The sequence below is a fragment of the Haematobia irritans genome, chromosome 2 (genome assembly GCF_050003625.1).
Source record: "Haematobia irritans isolate KBUSLIRL chromosome 2, ASM5000362v1, whole genome shotgun sequence".
Lineage (NCBI taxonomy): Eukaryota > Metazoa > Arthropoda > Insecta > Diptera > Muscidae > Haematobia > Haematobia irritans.
In genome coordinates, this window is record NC_134398.1 from 106,919,497 (window position 1) to 106,943,033 (window position 23,537).

The 23,537-nt window shown below is 33.5% G+C and overlaps 1 protein-coding gene and 1 long non-coding RNA gene across 2 annotated transcripts; one reads left to right on the forward strand and one right to left on the reverse strand.

The window, feature by feature from the left end:
• Positions 1 to 6,727: 6,727 nt before the first annotated feature.
• LOC142225960 (uncharacterized) lies at positions 6,728 to 9,961 on the forward strand. Its single transcript, XM_075295804.1, has 5 exons — positions 6,728 to 6,845; positions 6,901 to 7,042; positions 7,094 to 7,313; positions 7,445 to 7,791; positions 7,861 to 9,961. The coding sequence occupies exons 1-4, from the start codon at positions 6,832 to 6,834 to the stop codon at positions 7,504 to 7,506; spliced, it is 438 nt and encodes a 145-aa protein (XP_075151919.1). The 5' UTR covers positions 6,728 to 6,831; the 3' UTR covers positions 7,507 to 7,791; positions 7,861 to 9,961.
• A 3,029-nt stretch (positions 9,962 to 12,990) lies between these two features.
• On the reverse strand, positions 12,991 to 14,119 carry LOC142223639 (uncharacterized). Its single transcript, XR_012718843.1, has 3 exons — positions 13,776 to 14,119; positions 13,606 to 13,711; positions 12,991 to 13,540 (listed from the first exon to the last, which is right to left on the reverse strand). It is a non-coding gene; the product is annotated as an uncharacterized LOC142223639 (long non-coding RNA).
• Between the last annotated feature and the right edge of the window lie 9,418 nt (positions 14,120 to 23,537).

Consider the following 23,537-nt stretch of genomic DNA (forward strand, 5'->3'; position numbering starts at 1 on the left):
TATTTTTCCTTGGGCAATTGATCTGCTATTCCTTTGATCCTTTGTATAGTTTCGGAACAAAAATATAGTCCGTGTTTGATTTATAAACCCGCACAAATAGTTTTTAATAAATAAATTATTTCTTAATTCACATTGCAAATGGCGCCGTGCTATAAACGTCAGTTTTTCAACTCGAAAAAACAAAGTATCACAAATGGAAAAAATTTCGCAAATTTTTCGCATTTTTTGGTTTTGTATGGAGTTTCAACGCGAAAACCGAACAGAGTACCGGCCTTAATGTGTTGAATTTCACTGTTGAGGGTAAAGGCCGGTATGCACCTCTAGCGAAATTTTCGGTAGCAAAAATTTATTTAAGTCTACAACAAAAAAAAACAGGGCTGTGTACACAAATTTTAAACCAGCTAATCGCTTTTAAAAATTGTTAATATATGTTCCAAATATTCCTCAAATAAATTGTTTATTATTTACAGACCTTTTAAAACTTTTACGCACACAATGATTGTAATAAATTAAATGTTTGCTGCCAAAACATGCTTTTGACAACCCTGTTATTTTCATTAGAGGTGCGTACCAGCTTACGAAATTGAACGCTACCGAAAATTTCGTTAGCATAAATAGCAATGCATATCTTATGGGAATGAAATTTTTCGCTAGAGGTGCATACCGGCCTTAATGTCTGTTTTTTGTTTAGAACGCGATTTTCTCAACAATTTCTCAACTTGAATATTACCCTAATCCTTTGAAAAAATGTTTGAAAAATTGTTGAAATTTAGCATTTTTCAAACGTTTGTGTTTATTGGGACCGTTTTTCGTAGCAGGGTTGCCAAGCGCAGCGCAGCTTAAACAACAGTTGCTACATATTAGTTACAGAATGACACGATCGTTAGTGGAAACACGTTTTTTTGTAGACAACGTAAACGATGCGATTATCGTGAAGAAATACAGAATCCCACTACAGGGTTGTCAAAAGCATATTTTAGCAGCAAACATTTAAATTATTGCAATAATTGTGTGCGTAAAAGTTTTAAAAGGTCGGTAAATAATCAACAATTTATTTGCGGAATATTTGGAACATATATCATCAATTTTTAAAAGCGATTAGCTGGTTTATATACAATATATACAAACCCCTGTTTTTTGTTGTAGACTTAGATAGATTTTTGCTACCGCAAGAGCCTTTAAGGCCGGTATGCACCTCTAGCGAAAAATTTCATTCCCATAAGAAATGCATTGCTATTTATGCTAATGAAATTTTCGGTTGCGTTCAATTTCGTAAGCTCTAGTGAAAATAACAGGGTTGTCAAAAGCATATTTTGGCATCAAACATTTAATTTATTATAGTCAATGTGAGTATAAAAGTTTTAAAAGGTCTGTAAATAATCAACAATTTATTTGAGGAATATTTGGAACATATATCAACAATTTTTAAAAGCGATTAGCTGGTTTAAAATTTGGTACACAACCCTGTTCCTTTGTTGTAGACTTAAATATATTTTTGCTACCGAAAATTTCGCTAGAGATGCGTAACGGCCTTAAAGGCCGGTATATAAGAAGTGCATTGCTATTTATGCTAACGAAATTTTCGATAGCGTTCAATTTCGTAAGCTTGTATGCACCTCTAATGAGAATAACAGGGTTGTCAAAATCATATTTTGGCAGCAAACATTTAATCTATTGCATTCATTGTGTGCGTAAAAGTTTTAAAAGGTCTGTAAATAATCAACAATTTATTTGCGGAATATTTGGAACATATATCATCAATTTTTAAAAGCGATTAGCTGGTTTAAATTTTGTGTACACAACTCTGTTTTTTTTGTTGTAGATAAATACATTTTTGGTTCCGGAAATTTCGCTGGAGGTGCATACCGGCCTTTAAGGCCGGTACTCTGTTCGGTTTTAGCCTTGTGATACTTTGTTTTTTTCGAGTTGAAAAGCTGACATTTATAGCACGGCGCCATTTGCAATGTAAATTAAGAAATAATTTAATTATTAAAAACTATTTGTGTGGGTTTATAACGCAAACACGGATCATATTTTTGTTCCGAAACTATACAAATTGTCAAAGGAGTAGTAGATCAATTCCCCAAGAAAAATAAAATGTTGATTTTGTAATAGCAAGCAGCAGCCACCAACTTAATTTAATGTCGGTCTCTGTTAAATAGCGATTTCCATAAAAATGTTCGCAAGAATGAACATAGTCCGGCCTTACTGTAGACCTTTCAAAATTTTAACGCACACAATGATTGTAATAAATTAAATATTTTCTGTCAAAATATGCTTTTGACAACCCTGATATTTTCATTAAAGGTGCGTACGCTATGAAATTGAACGCTACCGAAAATTTCGTTAGCATATAAGGCCGGTACTATGTTCATCCTTGCGAAAAATTTTATGGAAACCATTATTTCGCACATAGAAAGCGGAGTTTTTTTAGGTAGCTTGGAGCGCTATTTTACAGGGAGAGATATTGGATTAAGTTGGTGGTGTTGCTTGTTTTTACAAAATAACATTTTATTTTGCCTTGGGCAATTGATCTGCTATTCCTTTGATCCTTTGTATAGTTTCGGAACAAAAATATGGTCCGTGTTTGATTTATAAACCCGCACAAATAGTTTTTAATAAATAAATTATTTCTTAATTCACATTGCAAATGGCGCCGTGCTATAAACGTCAGTTTTTCAACACGAAAAAACAAAGTATCACAAATGGAAAAAATTTCGCAAATTTTTCGCATTTTTTGGTTTTGTATGGAGTTTCAACGCGAAAACCGAACAGAGTACCGGCATAGGTGGGTACTATGTTTGTTGGCACGAAAAAAACTTCACTTAACCATTCTTTCGCGTTGAAAAATGAGAGTGTTGACAATACATTTCGAACGAAGAAAACAGCTATTTTGGAGCTATTCCGCGTTTATTTCTCCGCAATTTAATTGACAACATCGCCAAATGTCATACTATTTTTACTTATACATACGCAGCAGCTGATTGTTTACATACACGCATTCATGATAATTGTTTTGAAAAGTGTTTTTCTACCAGTTTTTGGATTGTTTTGCAAAAAAATCTCATACAGCACTGGACACTAATAATTGTTAAGAATAAAGCTCCAGCCGCTCTACTCCTGGTGTCTTACCACATTCTGCCAGCTTTTACAACATGTGGTACATTGTCTTCTTCAGCTTTTCCAAATGGATACCGTCAATTTGTAACGCACATCAAAAAAACATATAATTCCGGTGTTATGCTAACTTTTACATCATGCGCAGCAATGGACTCATTCATCAACAAACTTAATTCGTTGGTCTCCACAATATCTACACAATCACATTGCAATACCATGCTGTTGCCGCCTCACTAGCAATTTCAAATCCAGTGGTCACCACCACGGTTCCCACAAAGGATAATAACGCCATTTCATTTGCCAATGTTGTTACATCGGGGGGAACAACCAACTTAAGCCCATAACTCAAGTTCAAGGGTAGTCCCTAAGCCAAAGTCACTGTTCCCGACTTATATTTCGTCACAAAGGGATGTTAGTGTTCTATACCAGACTCTTCGTTGACTGAAATTAATAAAGGGTGATTTGTTAAGAGCTTGATAACTTTTTTTTTTAAAAAAAACGCATAAAATTTGCAAAATCTCATCGGTTCTTTATTTGAAACGTTAGATTGGTCCATGACATTTACTTTTTGAAGATAATTTCATTTAAATGTTGACCGCGGCTGCGTCTTAGGTGGTCCATTCGGAAAGTCCAATTTTGGGCAACTTTTTCGAGCATTTCGGCCGGAATAGCCCGAATTTCTTCGGAAATGTTGTCTTCCAAAGCTGGAATAGTTGCTGGCTTATTTCTGTAGACTTTAGACTTGACGTAGCCCCACAAAAAATAGTCTAAAGGCGTCAAATCGCATGATCTTGGTGGCCAACTTACCGGTCCATTTCTTGAGATGAATTGTTCTCCGAAGTTTTCCCTCAAAATGGCCATAGAATCGCGAGCTGTGTGGCATGTAGCGCCATCTTGTTGAAACCACATGTCAACCAAGTTCAGTTCTTCCATTTTTGGCAACAAAAAGTTTGTTAGCATCGAACGATAGCGATCGCCATTCACCGTAACGTTGCGTCCAACAGCATCTTTGAAAAAATACGGTCCAATGATTCCACCAGCGTACAAACCACACCAAACAGTGCATTTTTCGGGATGCATGGGCAGTTCTTGAACGGCTTCTGGTTGCTCTTCACTCCAAATGCGGCAATTTTGCTTATTTACGTAGCCATTCAACCAGAAATGAGCCTCATCGCTGAACAAAATTTGTCGATAAACACTGATTTTGGTAATAAAATTCAATGATTTGCAAGCGTTGCTCGTTAGTAAGTCTATCCATGATGAAATGTCAAAGCATACTGAGCATCTTTCTCTTTGACACCATGTCTGAAATCCCACGTGATCTGTCAAATAATAATGCATGAAAATCCTAACCTCAAAAGAATCACCCTTTACATTGAGAAGCAATTGGCTGGTTTACTGAAGGATGTTATACTCTCCCAATGTATAAGTTCCAATAACTATTTCAGTCACGTTATGAAATTCAACCAGTGTTTTGAATTGATAAAATGCAAGAATGCCGCTAACTGAAATTTAAAAGCCACAACGAAATTAAATCGTTTCATTCCAGCCTATCGCAATCATTTTGGACAAATGATGAATACAAGAAAATTATTTTGCTATTTAAATAAAAATTATTTAATTATTTGCTATAAACATTTATTTTGGATATAACTTTGTTCAGAAAAATTTACTAATTTTATATTAAAAAGTATAAAACGTATAAGACCACCCAATTACTTATACCCCGGTATATAAAAATAAAACAAGTTCGATTATAATTTTATTATGATTTATTATTAATTTGTACATTTATACACTAATTAAAGACCCTAGAACACAATGTTTTCTTTTCTGGATTATCAGCTTTCTTTCATTAATATTGTTATATTTAAAAATTTTTAATTATCATTTCTCATATTTAGCTTTCATGTTGTTTCCATTAAAAATTAAAATTGCATTAACATTTAATTTGTTCAGTTCTCATTCATTTACGCCTCTTACACACAAAAAACGAGCTCGCTTAACAAATAGAAAAGGGAGCAATTACGAGGAGCGGTAAAATAATAAAAAAAAAATACAATTCATTTCTTTGTAAAAAATGGGTGTTGAATGTAGAAGCACTGGGTTTACAGAGATAAGACGAAATCGTTTTTAAGCATATTTTAAAAAAGAAATCTTCATCGATTACATCTGCAGTATTATGACAATTAGCTTCTTCTACTTCTTCGTGTTCTGTGCAAACATTATGTTGCATAACATTAGTCAATTCTAAATTTGCAGGGGATGATGATAAATGGTGGCCTGGTTGTATCTCTACAATATGACGCTGATGGAATGCTATTGTTGCTGATGGCTGAAGCGATGATGGTACTGTTGTAATAGGCGGAGTTTCCAACGGGCACCGGTCGCCGATTGGAAACTCCTAGAAGACATTCCTTAGGGGTAAAATTTCACCCGGCCACTTCTTCGCCAGCAAAATCCAATTTAACAACATCACCTGGTAAACATTCCTCCACATCAACTTCATTCTCTGCCGTATTTATACGGTTCAATGTCATTGTAATATCTGGACCAGACTTAAGTCCCACGGTAGCTCCTGCTAAAGCCATTGTAGTGGTGGGAACAACAACATTCGATCCAGCTGCTGGTGATACTATTGTGGATGATTGCGAAACCACCATTGCATTAGTATTGCATTTGTATTACTAACGGCAGCAACAGTCGATATTGCATTTGAAGAATTAGTAATAATGGCTAATGTTGGAGTAGTATTTGCTGCCACCCCAATGGGACCACTCACTACTTGGGCGGCCGTTGTATTTGGTTGTTGCAATACAATATTTGCGGTCACAGCCACTGTGGTCGTGGCAGGTGTTGAGGGTGCTATGTTGGAGTTGTTCACTGTAGCTGATGTAGTGGCTGCAATTGTGGGTGTCAGGGATGTGAGGGCAGATGCTACTGTGGCAGAAACGGCTACAGAACCAGATGCTGTTATATATGTTATATACATATAGCACTCCGTTATTTTTATTTCGTCAATCTAATTGCATTTTTAAATGACAACGCGAACCACTTTTGTATTCTAATTTAACACAAATCATTTGAATAAATCAATTATTTCTTAATTCACATTACAAATGGCGCCATGTTTTGAAACTAACTAATCTCAACATATGGAAGGATTTAAAGCCGACCTAATTAGGGACTATGCACTTTATGTCAGTTTTTCAACTCGAAAAAAAACAAAGTACCACAAATGAAAAAATATTTCGGTAGTTTTTCGCATTTTTGGTTTTGTATGGGATTTCGCTTCGGAAACCGAACATAGTACCTACCTATAGAAAGCGACGTTTTTTAGGTAGCTTGGAGCACTATTTAACAGTGAGCGATATTGAATTAAGTTGGTGTTTGTTGCTTGTTTTTACAAAATTAACATTTTATTATTCCTTGGGCAATTGATCAGCTATTCCTTCGATCCTTTTATAGTTTCGGAACAACAATAGGGCTGTTTTATTTTTGCACTGGATGGAACTTTTGTATGAGATTCGTTGCACTGGTGTTCTATCCAGTGCAACTATCAGTGCAAGTCGCACCAGAGTTACCATGGTAAGATAATTTTGTAGTTGTCAAAATATGAGTTGGCAACTACAAAAATTGGATTGGCAACTACAAAAATTGGATTGGCAACTACTGAAAATATCAAATGTCAAACCAAAATAAATAACAAACATGTCGCAGAAATTGTAAGTACAAGAAATATTTCTAGATTTTGTTTAATAATTTATTTATAAATTATAGGAAACGAAAAGTGTGGACCAAATCTGAAACGCTCCTTTTTTTATCGTGCTATAGAGCAAGGAAAGAGGATTTTAAAAATCCTCGTAGAAAAATAAGCGCCTATTCATGTATGTTGGATGACATGATTTTTCAAGGGTTTAAGGTTAGCGTCATATTTACAATTTAATATTCTTTAATACATCCCATTTAGTAGGATTCCAGCATAACGCCAGAAAGCCTGGAAAATAAAATGAAATCTTTATTAAGGGCCTATAAATCTGCAAAAGACAATGCTGGACGCACAGGCGCTGGTGCTACTTGTGTTCCATATATGGATGAATTGGAGGAGTTGTTTGGAAGGCAGCCAACAATTTCCAACTCACATTCATTAGATGTAGGAATAGAACAAAGATGTACTCCTTCAAAACTTTCAGGTATTTTAGTGAATTCAGTGCTTTTTATTGGGGTTTAATAAAATTGTGACCCTTATGGAAAGATAGAACTATTGTCTAACAAATGCTTAAATAGCTAAGCGTACACCTCTTTCTTTATGTTTTAATACCAGTGGAATCTTATGAAAATATGTCTATTGAAATTCTCTCCGAGGACGAATATGAATATAGCTAAGTTGTATATGAAACTCCACAATATTCCCAACCCACAACTTCGAAGGCGGCAAAGAAAATTGCAGAAGACGAGAAAAATGCAAATGAGACAAACCTGAATAAAACTGCTTCGGTACCAACAACAAAAAAATGTAAAGTGTCTGCCAAGGACAAATATTTAGAGGAAAAGTTACGTTTGAAAACGGAAAGCACCAAGCGCCGAGAAGAAATGTATCAAAAGTACTTGGAAGAAAAATTGCAAATTATGGCGCAAAGAAATGAAGCCGTAATAGATGCTATTAGGAAGGTATTTATTGTAATGAGATTTAGTATAAATATAAATTATATATAAATATAAAACAAATTCTTTTTTTAGATTGAGGGAAGGAATCAACAAAACCAAAATCTTAAATGACTGCATGGTCTCAATGGACTCCATAACTTAGACGAACTTGACAAGTATAATTTTAAATGGTATATAATTTTAAGGAAACTTCGAAAAAGTTTATTTATGATTTATCGCTCGATATATATGTATTACAAGTTTAGGAAAATTAGAGTCATTTTTACAACTTTTCGACTAAGCCGTGGCGATTTTACAAGGAAAATGTTGGTATTTTGACCATTTTTGTCGAAATCAGAAAAACATATATATGGGAGCTATATCTAAATCTGAACCGATTTCAACCAAATTTGGCACGCATAGCTACAATACTAATTCTACTCCCTGTTGAAAATTTCAACTAAATCGGAGTTAAAAATTGGCCTCTGTGGTCATATGAGTGTAAATCGGGCGAAAGCTTTATATGGGAGATATATCCAAATCTGAACCGATTTCAACCAAATTTGGCACGCATAGCTACAATACTAATTCTACTCCCTGTTGAAAATTTCAACTAAATCGGAGTTAAAAATTGGCCTCTGTGGGCAAATGAGTGTAAATCGGGCGAAAGCTTTATATGGGAGATATATCCAAATCTGAACCGATTTCAAGCAAATTTGGCACGCATAGTTACAACGCTAATTCTACTCCCTATGCAAAATTTCAACTAAATCGGAGCAAAAAATTGGCCTCTGTGGGCAAATGAGTGTAAATCGGGCGAAAGCTACATATGGGAGCTATATCTAAATCTGAACCGATTTTGCTGATATTTTGCAAGTTTTTCGAGACTCATAAAATATTCGGATGTACGGAATTTGAGGAAGATCGGTTGATATACACGCCAATTATGACCAGATCGGTGAAAAATATATATGGCAGCTATATCTAAATCTGAACCGATTTTTTCCAAAATCAATAGGGATCGTCTTTGAGCAGAAACAGGACCCTATACCAAATTTTAGGACAATCGGACTAAAACTGCGAGCTGTACTTTGCACACAAAAATACATCAACAGACAGACAGACAGACGGACATCGCTAAATCGACTCAGAATTTAATTCTAAGCCGATCCGTATACTAAAAGGTTGGTCTATGATTACTCCTTCTTGGCGTTACATACAAATGCACAAACTTATTATACCCTGTACCACAGTAGTGGTGAAGGGTATAAATAGATTTCTAATGCCGGGTATTAACTATAATTCTATCACTTTGTAGATGACCACAAGCCGTTCCAAACTATTAAAATTTGATTATTTGTACATATCTGCAGTACTATTCATAACATTTGCAACCACATTGTCTGTTGAAAATAAACCTTATAATGAAAATAGTAAATACTTCTTAGTAAATTGTGATGATTTTTATTAAATTGCTGCAATTCGTGTATATCCAAATTTATATCGCTGAACTAATGGAGCAAATGTCATTATAAACAGCACTTCATTCATTCTTAGGATTCAGCATACACATACACTAGAAAAATATTGTCATATAGCCAAAGATTTCTTGTTCTTAATAAACGAATGCGATTTTTTTGTAATGTATAAAGTGTTCTTCTCGTCCAAGAGTGGATAAACGTTGTAATAAAGTATTGTTGTCCTCACAGTTAAGTGATTCAAATTAATCTATCTTCACATGAAAGAAAATTTTGTTGGCTAACGTGGTTTAAATAATTCTGAAAAATTCTTCAATATTAATTAAATCATCGTTAAAATACTTGACATTTTGTATCTTGACTACAAACCTAAAATAACATTGGACATGTCTTTCAACACTTATATTTTTATTTTTCCACATGAAACATAGCATAATTTGAATTCGAATCAAAATTTTAAATTTCATAAGACGCAAGTCTTTAAAAAATTAATTTTTAATAAAATTCAAATTAAACATTTCTGTTATAATCTTGGTTTCTGTTCAATTTTTCAACACTTTAATTAAATAGATTTATTTTTCAATTGAAAATTTTGCTCGGAAATAAACGTATGTACTATTAATGTTAATAAAGTTTTACGCAAACCCAAGGGAAAATGCAACTATACTATAAACAATGACAAATAAAAAATAATATGAAAAATGTTTCGACCAAAATCAATTGCATTTTTAACTCAACCAAACGGAATGTTCCGTAGATATCAAATACATTTTTTGTGTTTTATACCATTACTTTGTCATTCCCTTTTTAACACGTCGAAGTATTTGTTTCAGACCACAAAAGGTTTATAGGCATATTATGGGTCGTTGTGATATCCGAGGTTGATCTACCTATTTTCGTCCGTATACTGAAACCACACTAACTTCTGAACCAAACAAGTTACCGACTTGAAACTTGGCGGAAGTAGTTGTTATTGATGTAAGTCGGATGGTATTGCAACTGGACCATATCGAAACACAGTTAGATATAGCCCTTATCATAAGCGTAGGAAGGCCTTTGGGGAGGGGGCTTAGACCCCCAGAAATATTTTAACCACTTCCCCCTCAACGAATTTGAACACTTATTTATGATTTTCCATTGCTTCTGTATAATATTAATTCAATATTAATTCAACTGCACAAAGTTCCCCTAAAGACTTTCATTAATATATAGTTTTACTTTTATATAAGTGAACTATTGAATGTTTGAAGTCTGATATTTGTCGTCAAATAATAACAATAACTGTGGTTGAACTTATGATTTAAGTTCCTAAATCTATGTTTAGTTTAATAACTAAAGCACCTTTATTAGTTTGTTTAGTCAGAGTTTTCGTCGATTTAATTAAAAAAACAAGCAAAGAAAGCCAAAAGTCGGCCGGGGCCGACTATATTATACCCTGCAGCACTTTGTGATCTACATTTTCGATACCATCTGAATTCCTTAAAATTTGTTGAGTGTTATATATAAAGGGTTTATGTTCCCATATACATACATTTAAATCTGAACCGACAATATATTTAAGGCTTCTTAGTGGACAATATATTTAACACTTCTTAGAAAATCTAGTAACTTAAAATTTAAGTCGGGGAAACACAATGTTAGGAAAAAACAAGTAAGGAAAGTCTAAAGTCGGGCGTGGCCGACTATATTATACCCTGCACAACTTTGTGGATCTGCATTTGCGATACCATCTAAAATTCTTCAAATTTGTTGGATGCTATATATAAAGGTTTGTATTCCCATATACATACATTTAAATCTGAACGGACAATATATTTAAGGCTTGTCCGCTAAAATATATTAAAGACTTCTTAGAAAATCTATTGACTTAAAATTTAAGTCGGTTAATACCATGGGTTGGAACACAATGTTAGCAAAAAATATGGGAAACATTTAAATATGAAGCAAATTCGCAAAAGTGTATTTATGATTTATCGGTCGATACATGTGTATTAGAAGTTTAAGAAAATTGGAGTCATTTTTACAAGATTTCGACTAAGCTGTGGCGATTTTGCAAGGAAAATGTTGGTATTTTGACTATTTTTGTCGAAATCGGAAAACATATATATGGAAGCTATATCTATCTCTGAACCGATTTCAACCAACTTTGGCAGGCATAGCCGCAAAGCTAATTCTACCCCCTGTGCAAAAATTCAACCAAATCGGAGAAAAAAAATTACCTCTGTGGTCATATGACTAAATCGGGCGAATGCTATATATGGGAGCTATATCTAACTCTGAACCGATTTCAATAAAATTTGGCACACTTGACTAAACTACTAATTGAACACCTAGTGCAAAATTTCAACTAAATTTGGGAAAAACTTTGTCTTTTGGGGACTTATAAATCCATATCGGGCAAAAGATATATATGGGAGCTATATCTAAATATGAACCGATTTCAATAAAATTTGGCACACTTCACTAAACTACTAATTGTATACCTAGTGCAAAATTTCAACCAAATTGGGGAAAAACTCTGGCTTCTGGGGCCTTATAAGTACATATCGGGCGAAATATATAAGGGAGCTATATCTAAATCTGAACCGATTTCAATAAAATTTAGCACTCTTGACTATACTACTAATTGTATACCTAGTGCAAAATTTCAACCAAATTGGGGTAAAACTCTGGCTTGTAGGGCCTTATAAGTCCATATCGGGCGAAAGATATATATGTGAGCTATATCTAAATCTGAACCGATTTCAATAAAATTTTGCACATTTGACTATACTACCAATTGTACTCCTAGTGCAAAATTTCAACCAAATTGGGGTAATACTCTGGCTTCTGGGGCCGTATGAGTGCATATCGGGCGAAAGATATATATGGGAGCTATATCTAAATCTGAGCCGATTTCTTCCAAAATAGATAGGGTTCTATTCTGACCCAAAACACATACTTGTGCCAAATTTGAAGTCGATTGGAATAAAACTGCGACCTGTACTTTGCGAACAAAAATGTGTTCACAGACAGACGGATAGACGGACATGGCTATATCGACTCTAAAAAAAAACTTCATTTTGACAGCTGGGGTGAAAGTGTTGCCAACCAAAATCAAAATTTGAACTGAAACTTTTTGCGTTTTATTTTTGCACTGGTTATCAGTGCAAAAATAAAACAGCCCTAATATGATCCGTGTTTGATTTATAAACCCGCACAAATAGTTTTTAATAAATAAATTATTTCTTAATTCACATTGCAAATGGCGCCGTGGTATAAACGTCAGTTTTTCAACTCGAAAAAACAAAGTATCACAAATGGAAAAAATTTCGCTAGTTTTCGCATTTTTTGGTTTTGTATGGAGTTTCAACGCGATGACCAAAGAGAGTACCGGCCTTTATATGAATTAATGAATGAAATTTTATATTTAAAATAGCCCAATAAACACAAACGTTTGAAAAATGCTAAATTTCAACAATTTTTCAAACATTTTTTCAAAGGATTAGGGTAATATTCAAGTTGAGAAATTGTTGAGAAAATCGCGTTCTCAACAAAAAACAGACATTACCCTCAACAGTAAAATTCGACACAATAGCAATAATTTCTCAAGTGTTATCCTCAAACTGAAATGCATCGCTACTCAATAATTTGTCAAACAATTTTCGATGCGAGTCAAATTCAAAATTAACATCGTTGCAAATACTTTTCAACCTAAATTTGTATGAATGATATCCCCACTTCAAATTGAAAGTCAAAGCCAAAATTCTATGAATTTTGTATAATTTATTCATTTTCATCAAAATAAAATATATAATAATACACTACACTACATAATACACTACAATACCAATTGATAAATAATAATCTTATTAAACATATCAACAAATAAGAACAAAGAAAAAAAAACAAACAAACAACAAAACTTTAAATATCTTAAACATTATTAGTAAACACTTTTGCATTGATAATTCGATTTCCTTCCTTTTGGTGTCATAAAACAGCATTAAAATTTATTAACATGCGGGCAATTTGAAATTAGGAACGTACTGGACCGGGTGTTAGAATTGATTTCCAGCAGAAGGAATTCACAAAATATCCATTTTAAACTGATAATAGCATATGAATTAAACTGACGATGTGATGCACATTTTCATCCAGAAGTTGTTGATTTCAACAATTTGTTGTTTTTAACAATTTTAATTGGTTGCACTTGTAATGTTTCTGGAAACTTTTTCTTGTCGATAAGCCACTCATTTTTCATCGGGGAGCTTCTTAATGTTTGCAAGAATGTAGCATCCAAAGATTTTGGTTTTCTGCACAGAGATTTAAATTTAGTGACTTCTCTAAAGTGTTGATTTAATTTTTCATATTGACGTACCAATTATTATAAACTATTTGAAGCAGTTCCAGTTAATTGTCCACCATTTTTTCATCGGTCAGCTTTTTAATGTTTTCAAGAACGTAGAATCCATAATTTTAGTTTTCTGCAAAGAGATATACATTTAGTGACTTCCTTAAAGTTTTATTTCATTTTTTATTTTCACTTACTTATTTTTATAAACTATTTGGTTATTTGTCTAAAATTTTCCATTTTTTTATTTCTTGCAATTGACCACGAACTTCGTTGCACAAATAAGTATTGAAAACCACATGGTTTTTTCGTTGCATTTTAGGGTAGTGTTTTGTCAAAGTTTTATCATATTATCTTCAACAACTTTTCAAAGATTTCGTCAACATTTTGGCAAATTGGAAGTAATTCGCAAACAATTTAAAGATGTATTGAAGATGAGCTATTTCAAGTCAAGTTGAATTTATGTTGAAAATTATATTTACCCTCAAACTGAAAAGTTGTTGCATTTGAAAAACGCTCATCCTGTGTTTATTGGGAGATAACATGTTTTAGGTTGCTGCCACACTTAAAAAAGCGCATTCTGTACATAAGCACTTTGTTCGGAAGAGAAAGCACTATACGCATTTGTGACAAGATTGTTACGTCACGTTTTCTCTTTTAAATACACTATCTATACTCAATATGCAATTTTCTCAAATTTTGTAAAAAAAATGGTGCCATTGTCCACAAAATGTTAAAATATTTAAATTTTCGACGATCGATAATGTTTTGTGTTCAAAACCCCGATTTATACCCAATATACACCTTTTCAAGTTTTGTAAAAAAATGCAGCAATTTGTTTAAAAGATGCTAAAATATTTAACTTTTGAACGATCGATATATCGAAAACTAATACGGCGTTCTCACTAAGCATATTTTCCATTTATAGCGATTTCAAAACGAGTCCTTTTCCCCATACAAAAAATCATGGTCAAAACACAAGTTTTCCTCCAAAACACGTTAATATTATGCTGTAAATGCCCTAATTTGGAATATTTTATGACTGAACATACTCATTTCAATATAAAGGGTGATTTGTTAAGAGCTTGATAACTTTTTTTTTAAAAAAAACGCATAAAATTTGCAAAATCTCATCGGTTCTTTATTTGAAACGTTAGATTGGTCCATGACATTTACTTTTTGAAGATAATTTCATTTAAATGTTGACCGCGGCTGCGTCTTAGGTGGTCCATTCGGAAAGTCCAATTTTGGGCAACTTTTTCGAGCATTTCGGCCGGAATAGCCCGAATTTCTTCGGAAATGTTGTCTTCCAAAGCTGGAATAGTTGCTGGCTTATTTCTGTAGACTTTAGACTTGACGTAGCCCCACAAAAAATAGTCTAAAGGCGTCAAATCGCATGATCTTGGTGGCCAACTTACCGGTTCATTTCTTGAGATGAATTGTTCTCCGAAGTTTTCCCTCAAAATGGCCATAGAATCGCGAGCTGTGTGGCATGTAGCGCCATCTTGTTGAAACCACATGTCAACCAAGTTCAGTTCTTCCATTTTTGGCAACAAAAAGTTTGTTAGCATCGAACGATAGCGATCGCCATTCACCGTAACGTTGCGTCCAACAGCATCTTTGAAAAAATACGGTCCAATGATTCCACCAGCGTACAAACCACACCAAACAGTGCATTTTTCGGGATGCATGGGCAGTTCTTGAACGGCTTCTGGTTGCTCTTCACTCCAAATGCGGCAATTTTGCTTATTTACGTAGCCATTCAACCAGAAATGAGCCTCATCGCTGAACAAAATTTGTCGATAAAAAAGCGGATTTTCTGCCAACTTTTCTAGGGCCCATTCACTGAAAATTCGACGTTGTGGCTCGTTAGTAAGTCTATTCATGATGAAATGTCAAAGCATACTGAGCATCTTTCTCTTTGACACCATGTCTGAAATCCCACGTGATCTGTCAAATACTAATGCATGAAAATCCTAACCTCAAAAGAATCACCCTTTATATGTCAAAATATGAAAATAAATTTCATTGAAAAAATGAATAAAAAGGCTTTGGAGAACATGGGGACATGAAAATAACTTAAAAAATGTTTTTCCTTTGCGATCGCGTTATTTATTTGAACAAAGGTGAGTATATTCCCAATAAACACAAACGTTTGAAAAATGCTAAATTTCAACAATTTTTCAAACATTTTTTCAAAGGATTAGGGTAATATTCAAGTTGAGAAATTGTTGAGAAAATCGCGTTCTCAACAAAAAACAGACATTACCCTCAACAGTGAAATTCAACACATTAGCAATAATATCTCAAGTGTTATCCTCAAATTGAAATGCATCGCTACTCAATAATTTGTCAAACAATTTTCGATGCGAGTCAAATTCAAAATTAACATCGTTGCAAATACTTTTCAACCTAAATTTATATGAATGATATCCCCACTTCAAATTGAAAGTCAAAGCCAAAATTCTATGAATTTTGTATAATTTATTAATTTTCATCAAAATAAAATATATAATAATACACTACACTACATAATACACTACATTACCAATTGATAAATAATAATCTTATTAAATATATCAACAAATAAGAACAAAACAAAAAAAAACATACAACAAAACATTAAATATCTTAAACATTATTAGTAAACACTTTTGCATTGATAATTCGATTTCCTTCTTTTGGTGTCATAAAACAGCATTAACATTTATTAACATGCGGGCAATTTGAAATCAGGAACGTACTGGACCGCGTGTTAGAATTGATTTCCAGCAGAAGGAATTCACAAAATATCCATTTTAAACTGATAATAGCATATGAATTAAACTGACGATGTGATGCACATGTTCATCCAGAAGTTGTTGATTTCAACAATTTGATGTTTTTAACAATTTTAATAGGTTGCACTTGTAATGTTTCTGGAAACTTTTTCTTGTCTGGAAACTTTTTCTTGTCGATAAGCCACTCATTTTTCATTGGTCAGCTTCTTAATGTTTGCAAGAATGTAGCATCCAAAGATTTTAGTTTTCTGCAAAGAGATTTAAATTTAGTGACTTCTCTAAAGTGTTGATTTAATTTCTCATATTGACGTACCAATTATTATAAACTATTTGAAGCAGTTCCAGTTAATTATCCACAATTTTTTCATCGGCCAGCTTTTTAATGTTTTCGAGAACGTAGAATCCATAATTTCATTTTTCTGCAAAGAGATATACATTTCGTGACTTCCTTAAAGTTTTATTTCATTTTTTATTTTCACTTACCTATTTTTATAAACTATTTGGTTATTTGTCTAAAATTTTCTATTTTTTTTATTTCTTGCAATTGACCACGAACTTCGTTGCACAAATAAGTATTGAAAACCACATGGTTTTTTCGTTGCATTTTAGGGTAGTGTTTTATCAAAGTTTTCTCATATTATCTTCAACACCTTTTCAAAGATTTCGTCAACATTTTGGCAAATTGGAAGTAATTCGCAAACAATTTGAAGATGTATTGAAAATGAGCTATTTCAAGTCAAGTTGAATTTATGTTGAAAATTATATTTACCTTCAAACTGAAAAGTTGTTGCATTTGAAAAACGCTCATCCTGTGTTTATTGGGTTTGAAAGAAAATGGGAATTTCGAATTTCCATAGGAACCGTCAAACCAAAGCGCTTTTCAGACTATCAGTTATTTCGGACGACAGTAGGTCTGTTTTCTTATTGCACTGATAACCAGTGCAAAAAGAAAACGCAAAACGTCTAACCAGTTCAATTTTCGATTTTGATTGGCAACACTTGGTCGTCAAATGTCAAAATCAAAGTTATTGTTTACAAATAAAAATAGGGGGTATACATTTAATAATCAATTTATAGAAATAAGTGTACCAAAAACGAAAGAGTGATTATTAATTTTAAAGGATTTGCTGCTTGCCTTTCAAAAACAAATGACTGCTGGCAACAGCTACGTGCGTGGAAACAGATTCAGTGCGTCATGTTTATCAACCAAACGCGTGGAAATATGGGAATTTGCTCAAGTGATGGATTTACAAGTGGCTAATACCACAAGCATGTGTGGTATAGAAATGGATATGCCAATTGCATCAAAATCACAAAAGCCTAGTTAACGTAGAATTACAGACTTCGGCCAGCCATCACAAGAGGGAGAGAATATACAGGAAATATAATTCAACTTAATACCACAAATTATTTAATTAAACACCATGTCATCGCAAAATGTAAAATAATTTACCCACGCCGAAGTTGCCAAAAATATTACAAAAGAAAAGAATTGGTTCATAATCCACAACAACGTGTATGACGTGACCCCTTTTCCTGGTGGTGAAGAAGTCTTGATCGAACAAGCTGGTAAAGATGCTACAGAAAATTTCGAAGAAGTTGGTCACAGTTCATATGGCCGTGAAATGATGCAACAATACAAAATCGGTTAACTAGTTGCTGAAGAGCGTACAAATGTTCCAGAAAAATCCGAACCCACATGGAATACTGAGCAAAAGAACGAGGAATCGTAATGAAGTCATGGCTGATGCCTTTTGTCTTGGGTTTAATAGCCACCTTGGTTTATAAGTTTTTCTTTGGAACGAAATACCAATAATTGTAGGCAGAGAAAAACATCACCACCACCAGCCACAAACAAATATCGCAAGTTTATTTGTATATTTAGTTGAGAAAGGGATTTCTTGCTGTTTTAGACCATAAAACAAGTCATACAAAAAACAAAAACAAAACATATACAGTGACTCACAAAAATATTCTTTTTTATATCTTGAAATCGCAAACCGCTTAACATTTACAGTTTGTCAAGAAAGTGTTTTGACAATGGGATAAAAATTATGTTTTGTTCCAAAATTAAATATAATGAAATTTTAAAAAAATATTTTATTATGTATTTTGCAAAGTATAGATACGTACACAGAATTAAAAATTTAATAAAATATTTAATATTTCAATTATTTCTAGAAGTTGAAATAGTTGGCAATGTCAAAAGACTTTCTTGACATACTGTATATGAAAAAGTTTTATTAAAATGTTTCCATGGATATACATAACAGCAAAACGTAAACAAAAATCGTGAAATTAATTTTATTGTATTATTTTTAATCATTAAATCAAAAAACTACAAAAAAGCTCACAAAAGTATTCGTCGTATCAGTAATCACATTGTATGAGACATTATTTTGGTCCACTTAGTATTTGGAATAGTACCCTTTGTTAGCGCAAATGGCTTCCAGTCGTCTTGGCATCGACACGTTTCTTGAGAGATTTTGCCCCATTCTTCTTGTAACACTTTTTTTAAGGGCTGTCCAAGATGAAATTTGGATTTGTCCGATCCACGGTTCCAAATGAGATCCTAGTTTTCAATGCGGTTGCTACCTGGGCTTTGTGGTTGCGTTTTGAGATATTTAGTGTTGTGAAGGAGCCATATTTTCACATCCCATGCCGTGTGTTTGAGGTGTTTGCTTGTTGGAACAAGGAGTCTTTATCACGAAATCCCATTTTAGAGGCGCTGTAGTGAAGATTTTCTTTCAAAAATTTTAAATATGTTAAAAAACATTTAGGCGTTCATGGTTCCATCAATAAAAACTAATGGCGTTTTCTTTTCTTGTAAAAAATGCGCACTTTTTTTGCATTTTGTCCGGAAAATGTAGTTTTTAGGTTCTTTTCTTAAAAAAACAGGGAATAGTGCGAAAAGGCTTCGAAGTCTGTTGTGAAAATAGCGCCATGTATAAAGGCAAATTGCGGGCATTTTCAGCACTGCCAACAAACGAGAGTGCTGCGATTGCCTTGTTTCCTTCTTTGAATTCTTTTCTGCCCGCTGAAATGATAGCATTTTTGTAGGTTTGTAGGTTGATTCGCATTATGTACAGACAAAATGAAGGCAAAGCACTTTTTTTAGAAAAGAAAACACCATAAGTTTCATTACACTTGTTTTTACATTTTTTATTTTCAAGGTTTCCCTAAGCTTTCGCCGTGAAAATAAAAAATGTCGAAAAGTGTAACACAAAAGTTTTTATTATTTTAAAATGTATTAAGAAAATGTAACCATTAAAAAAATTAGGTTTATTTTAGTTATCGGAATTATTATTTCTTCAGCAAATTAACTTAACTTTATTCATTTTTGGATTATGTTTGTATAATTAACCCTCTAATGCCCCAATTTTTTGGCCATCTGAATAAATATTTAATGTTAACGACACAAAAGCAAGAAAACTAAACAAGAAAATTTTATAGGTAAAATTCAGTATATGCTGCAAAGCCTCTTGAACAGTTCCAACTGTTTTCTTTTTATTTTACCCATTTTTATTGTGTTAAGGTGTGTTTTACTAAAAGCTTCCTTATTTATTGAAGCCCGCCTAAAGGCGGGATTGGGCATTAGAGGGTTAACTAAAGAATAGAAAAATTATACACAAATGAAGCGTAAATATCTAAAAAATTCATGAAAATTTTAAATTTTACCGCAAAATCCAAACCAAAATCATACTGTCTTGGTGAATATTTTCTAAATAATGATGAAGAAGGCAATTTTATTATTATACACTATTCCAAATGCTATTTTTATACCCTCCACCATAAGATGGTGGTTTTTTAAGTTTGTCATTCCGTTTGTAACAGCTCGAAAAATTGCTCTAAGACCCCATAAAGAATAGGGTGGTTAAATTTTCAAGGGCCGATGTTGATTTTGAATAAAACACAAACTATTTAGGACATTATTGTAATTTTATTTTATTATGATATATTCGTATTACTCAATTATGTATGGAACAAACTATAGGCCAAATAGACGCCGCGACCTCGGTGGCACACCTCCAAATTTTCGATGACGCTGGGGCATAATTGAGGTTCTATGCCGTTAATGTGCCGAATTATCTCGTCCTTTAGCTATTAAATTGTTGCTGGCTTATCGACGTACACCTTTTCTTTCAAATAACCACAAAGAAAAAAGTCCAACGGTGTCAAATCACATGATCTTGGCGGTCAATTGACATTGCCATTACGTGAGATAACACGGACATTAAATTTGTTGCGCAAAAGAGCCATTGTTTCGTTAGCTGTGGGGCAAATTCGGGCCATACAAAGTTCGTTATCATCTTACGATAGCGAACACCATTCGCAGTAACTGCCTGACCGGCCTCATTTTGGAAAAAAATACGACCCGATGATGGTCGGTCCGTCTGTTGAAATCACGCCAACTTCCGTTCGAAACAAGCTATCGACTTGAAACTTGGCACAAGAAGTTGTTATTGATATAGGTCGTATCTTATTGGAAAAGGGCCATATCGCATTACTTTACGTATAGCCCCCATATAAACCGATCCCCAGATTTGACCTTCGGAGACTCTTGGAGGGGCAAAATTCATCCGATCCGGTTGAAATTTGGTACGTGGTGTTAGTATGTGGTTTCTAACAACCATACAAAAAATTGGTCCATATCGGTATTGGGCGGGGCCGACTATATCATACCCTAAACCACCCCATGCGAATTAGTAAACATAAGCAAGGGTATCATTGGTATAGGTTTGGGAGATGAACCGAATTTCCTTATTTATGAAAATTAAGCAGTATACACTCAAAAAAAAAGGCATGTCCTGTTACAAAGATTTTGTCTTTACTTTAAAAATTTACTTTTTCCCTTTCCTTTTTTTTCCTTTTTTTTTAAATCCGAGCCAAAGAAGCGGAGAATACTAGTAAGGATATTTTTAAGACACATTTTTTTTTTTAAATTTCTGTTTTGTGTACTTCTTTCTAGGAAGCGAATTTTAAGTTTTCATTTTTTCAGCTTTTGTTCTCCATATGCTATTAAAATCCTTTAAAACGAGTTAACAACTTTATTTTCCAAATTCAGACTCGACTTCCAGTATACTCATAGAAAAAGTCTGCTAAAAACAGCAGTAGATGTCTGCTGTTATATTTTTGTACTTCACGGCCTAATGAACAACAATTTATAAAATTTTTATACCCTGCGCCACACTGTTGAACAGGGTATTATAAGTTAGTGCATATGTTTGCAACACCCAGAAGGAGACGAGATAGACACATGGTGTCTTTGGCAAAAATGCTTAGGGTGGGCTCCTGAGTCGATATAGCCATGTCCGTCTGTCCGTGAACACATTTTTGTAATCAAAGTCTAGGTCGCAATTTAAGCCCAATCGACTTCGAATTTGGCACAAGTATGTGTTTTGGGTCAGAATAGAACCCTATTGATTTTGGAAGAAATCGGTTCAGATTTAGATATAGCTCCCATATATATCTTTCGTCCACTTATACGGCCCTAGAAGCCAGATTTTAACCCAAATTTGGTAGAAATTTTGCACTAGGAGTACAATTAGTAGTATAGTCAAATGTGCCAAATTTTATAGAAATCGGTTCAGATTTAGATATAGCTTCCATATATATCTTTCGTACGATATGCACTTATATGGATTCAGCCTGAGTTTTACCCTGATTTGGTTGAAATTTTGCTCAAACATAACGCTTGGCCATATAGTCACGAGTGCAAAATTTGATTGAAATCGGTTCAAATTTAGATATAGCACCCATATATATCTTTCGTCCGATTTAGACTCATATGACAACAGAGGCCAAAGTTTACTACCGATTTTCGTGAAGTTTTGCACAGAGAGTAGAATTAACATTCTAGCAATGCTTGGTAAATTTGATTGAAATCGATTCAGATTTAGGTGTCGTTATGTGTGTTAATTTTGGTTAAAATCTTTAATATTTTAGATATTTAAGTGTGTAAAGTTTGATCTGATTTGGTTCAGATTTAGATAAAACCCCCATATATTCGTGTTTCCAGTTATTACAAATATGACCAAAATTCCCACACTTTATATCTTAGTCATATCCTGTAGTGCCAGAATTTCCACAGAACAGTTGATTTTTAAATAAGGCTCCAAGTCGCTCGACTTGACCAAATAATATGTTACAACCCACACTTGACCACATATCTTGGCGATATCTACCAATATCCTTTTAAAATCGCCACTGGTGAGTAGCAAAAATTGCAAATATTACTAAAATTTTCCTATATTTGGTATACATATGTATCGCCTGATAAATCATAAATGTCCTTTTGTACACTTGCATTAAAATTTCTCTCGCTTCATATTTCCCATATTTTTTACTAACATTGTGTTTCATCCCATGGTGATAGCCGATTTTAATTCTAGTGTTTTTGTACAAATATTCTCTTCATTATAAGTATTTGTATCTGGAAATGCAAACCTTTGCATAGCTCCCAGCAAATTTGAAGTAGTTAAGGTTGTAACACAAATGTTGGTATACATAGTGGTGAAGGGTATAATATAGTCGGCCCAGCCCGACTTTAGACTTTACTTTTTACTAACATTGTGTTCCACCCCAGGGCATTAGCCGACATAAATTTTAAGTCAATAGAATTTTGGTCTTAAATATATTGTCGGTTCAGATTTAAATGCATGTATATGGGAACATAAATCTTTATATATACAACTCAAAAAATTTGAAGGAATTCAGATGGTGTCGAAAATGTAGATCACAAAGTGGTGCAGGGTATAATATAGTCGGCCCTGTCCGACTATAGACTTTCCTTACTTGTTTTTCTATAGAAAAAATTGTCAAAATTTTATTTCTATAGAAAATTTTCTCAAAATTTAGCATATTTATTGAAAATGTATTTCTATAGTAAATTTTCATATAATGTTATTTCGTGCTGATGGTCACTGATTCTTAAAAAACCTCTAATATAAATCTTTCGACCGATTATAAATTCAATTTTGCGAAATTGCCTAAAAATGTATACCCTGCGTCGCACTCTTTATAGAAGTATTACAATATACATTGTCCAAATCGAGTGAGGTAAATAGCAACATAAACCTTTATACAAAGCACTCAACAAAATTGAAGGATTGAGATTTTATCAAAATGTGGATCTAAATACAAAGTTGTGTATATTATAGTCTGCCCCGCCAGACTTCA

Coding starts and splice junctions, on each gene's coding strand:
- LOC142225960 (XM_075295804.1), top strand. Junction 7,043..7,093: donor TGATTTTTCAAGGGTTTAAG/GTTAGCGTCATA, acceptor CCCATTTAGTAG/GATTCCAGCATAACGCCAGA. Junction 7,314..7,444: donor TACTCCTTCAAAACTTTCAG/GTATTTTAGTGA, acceptor TTTTAATACCAG/TGGAATCTTATGAAAATATG.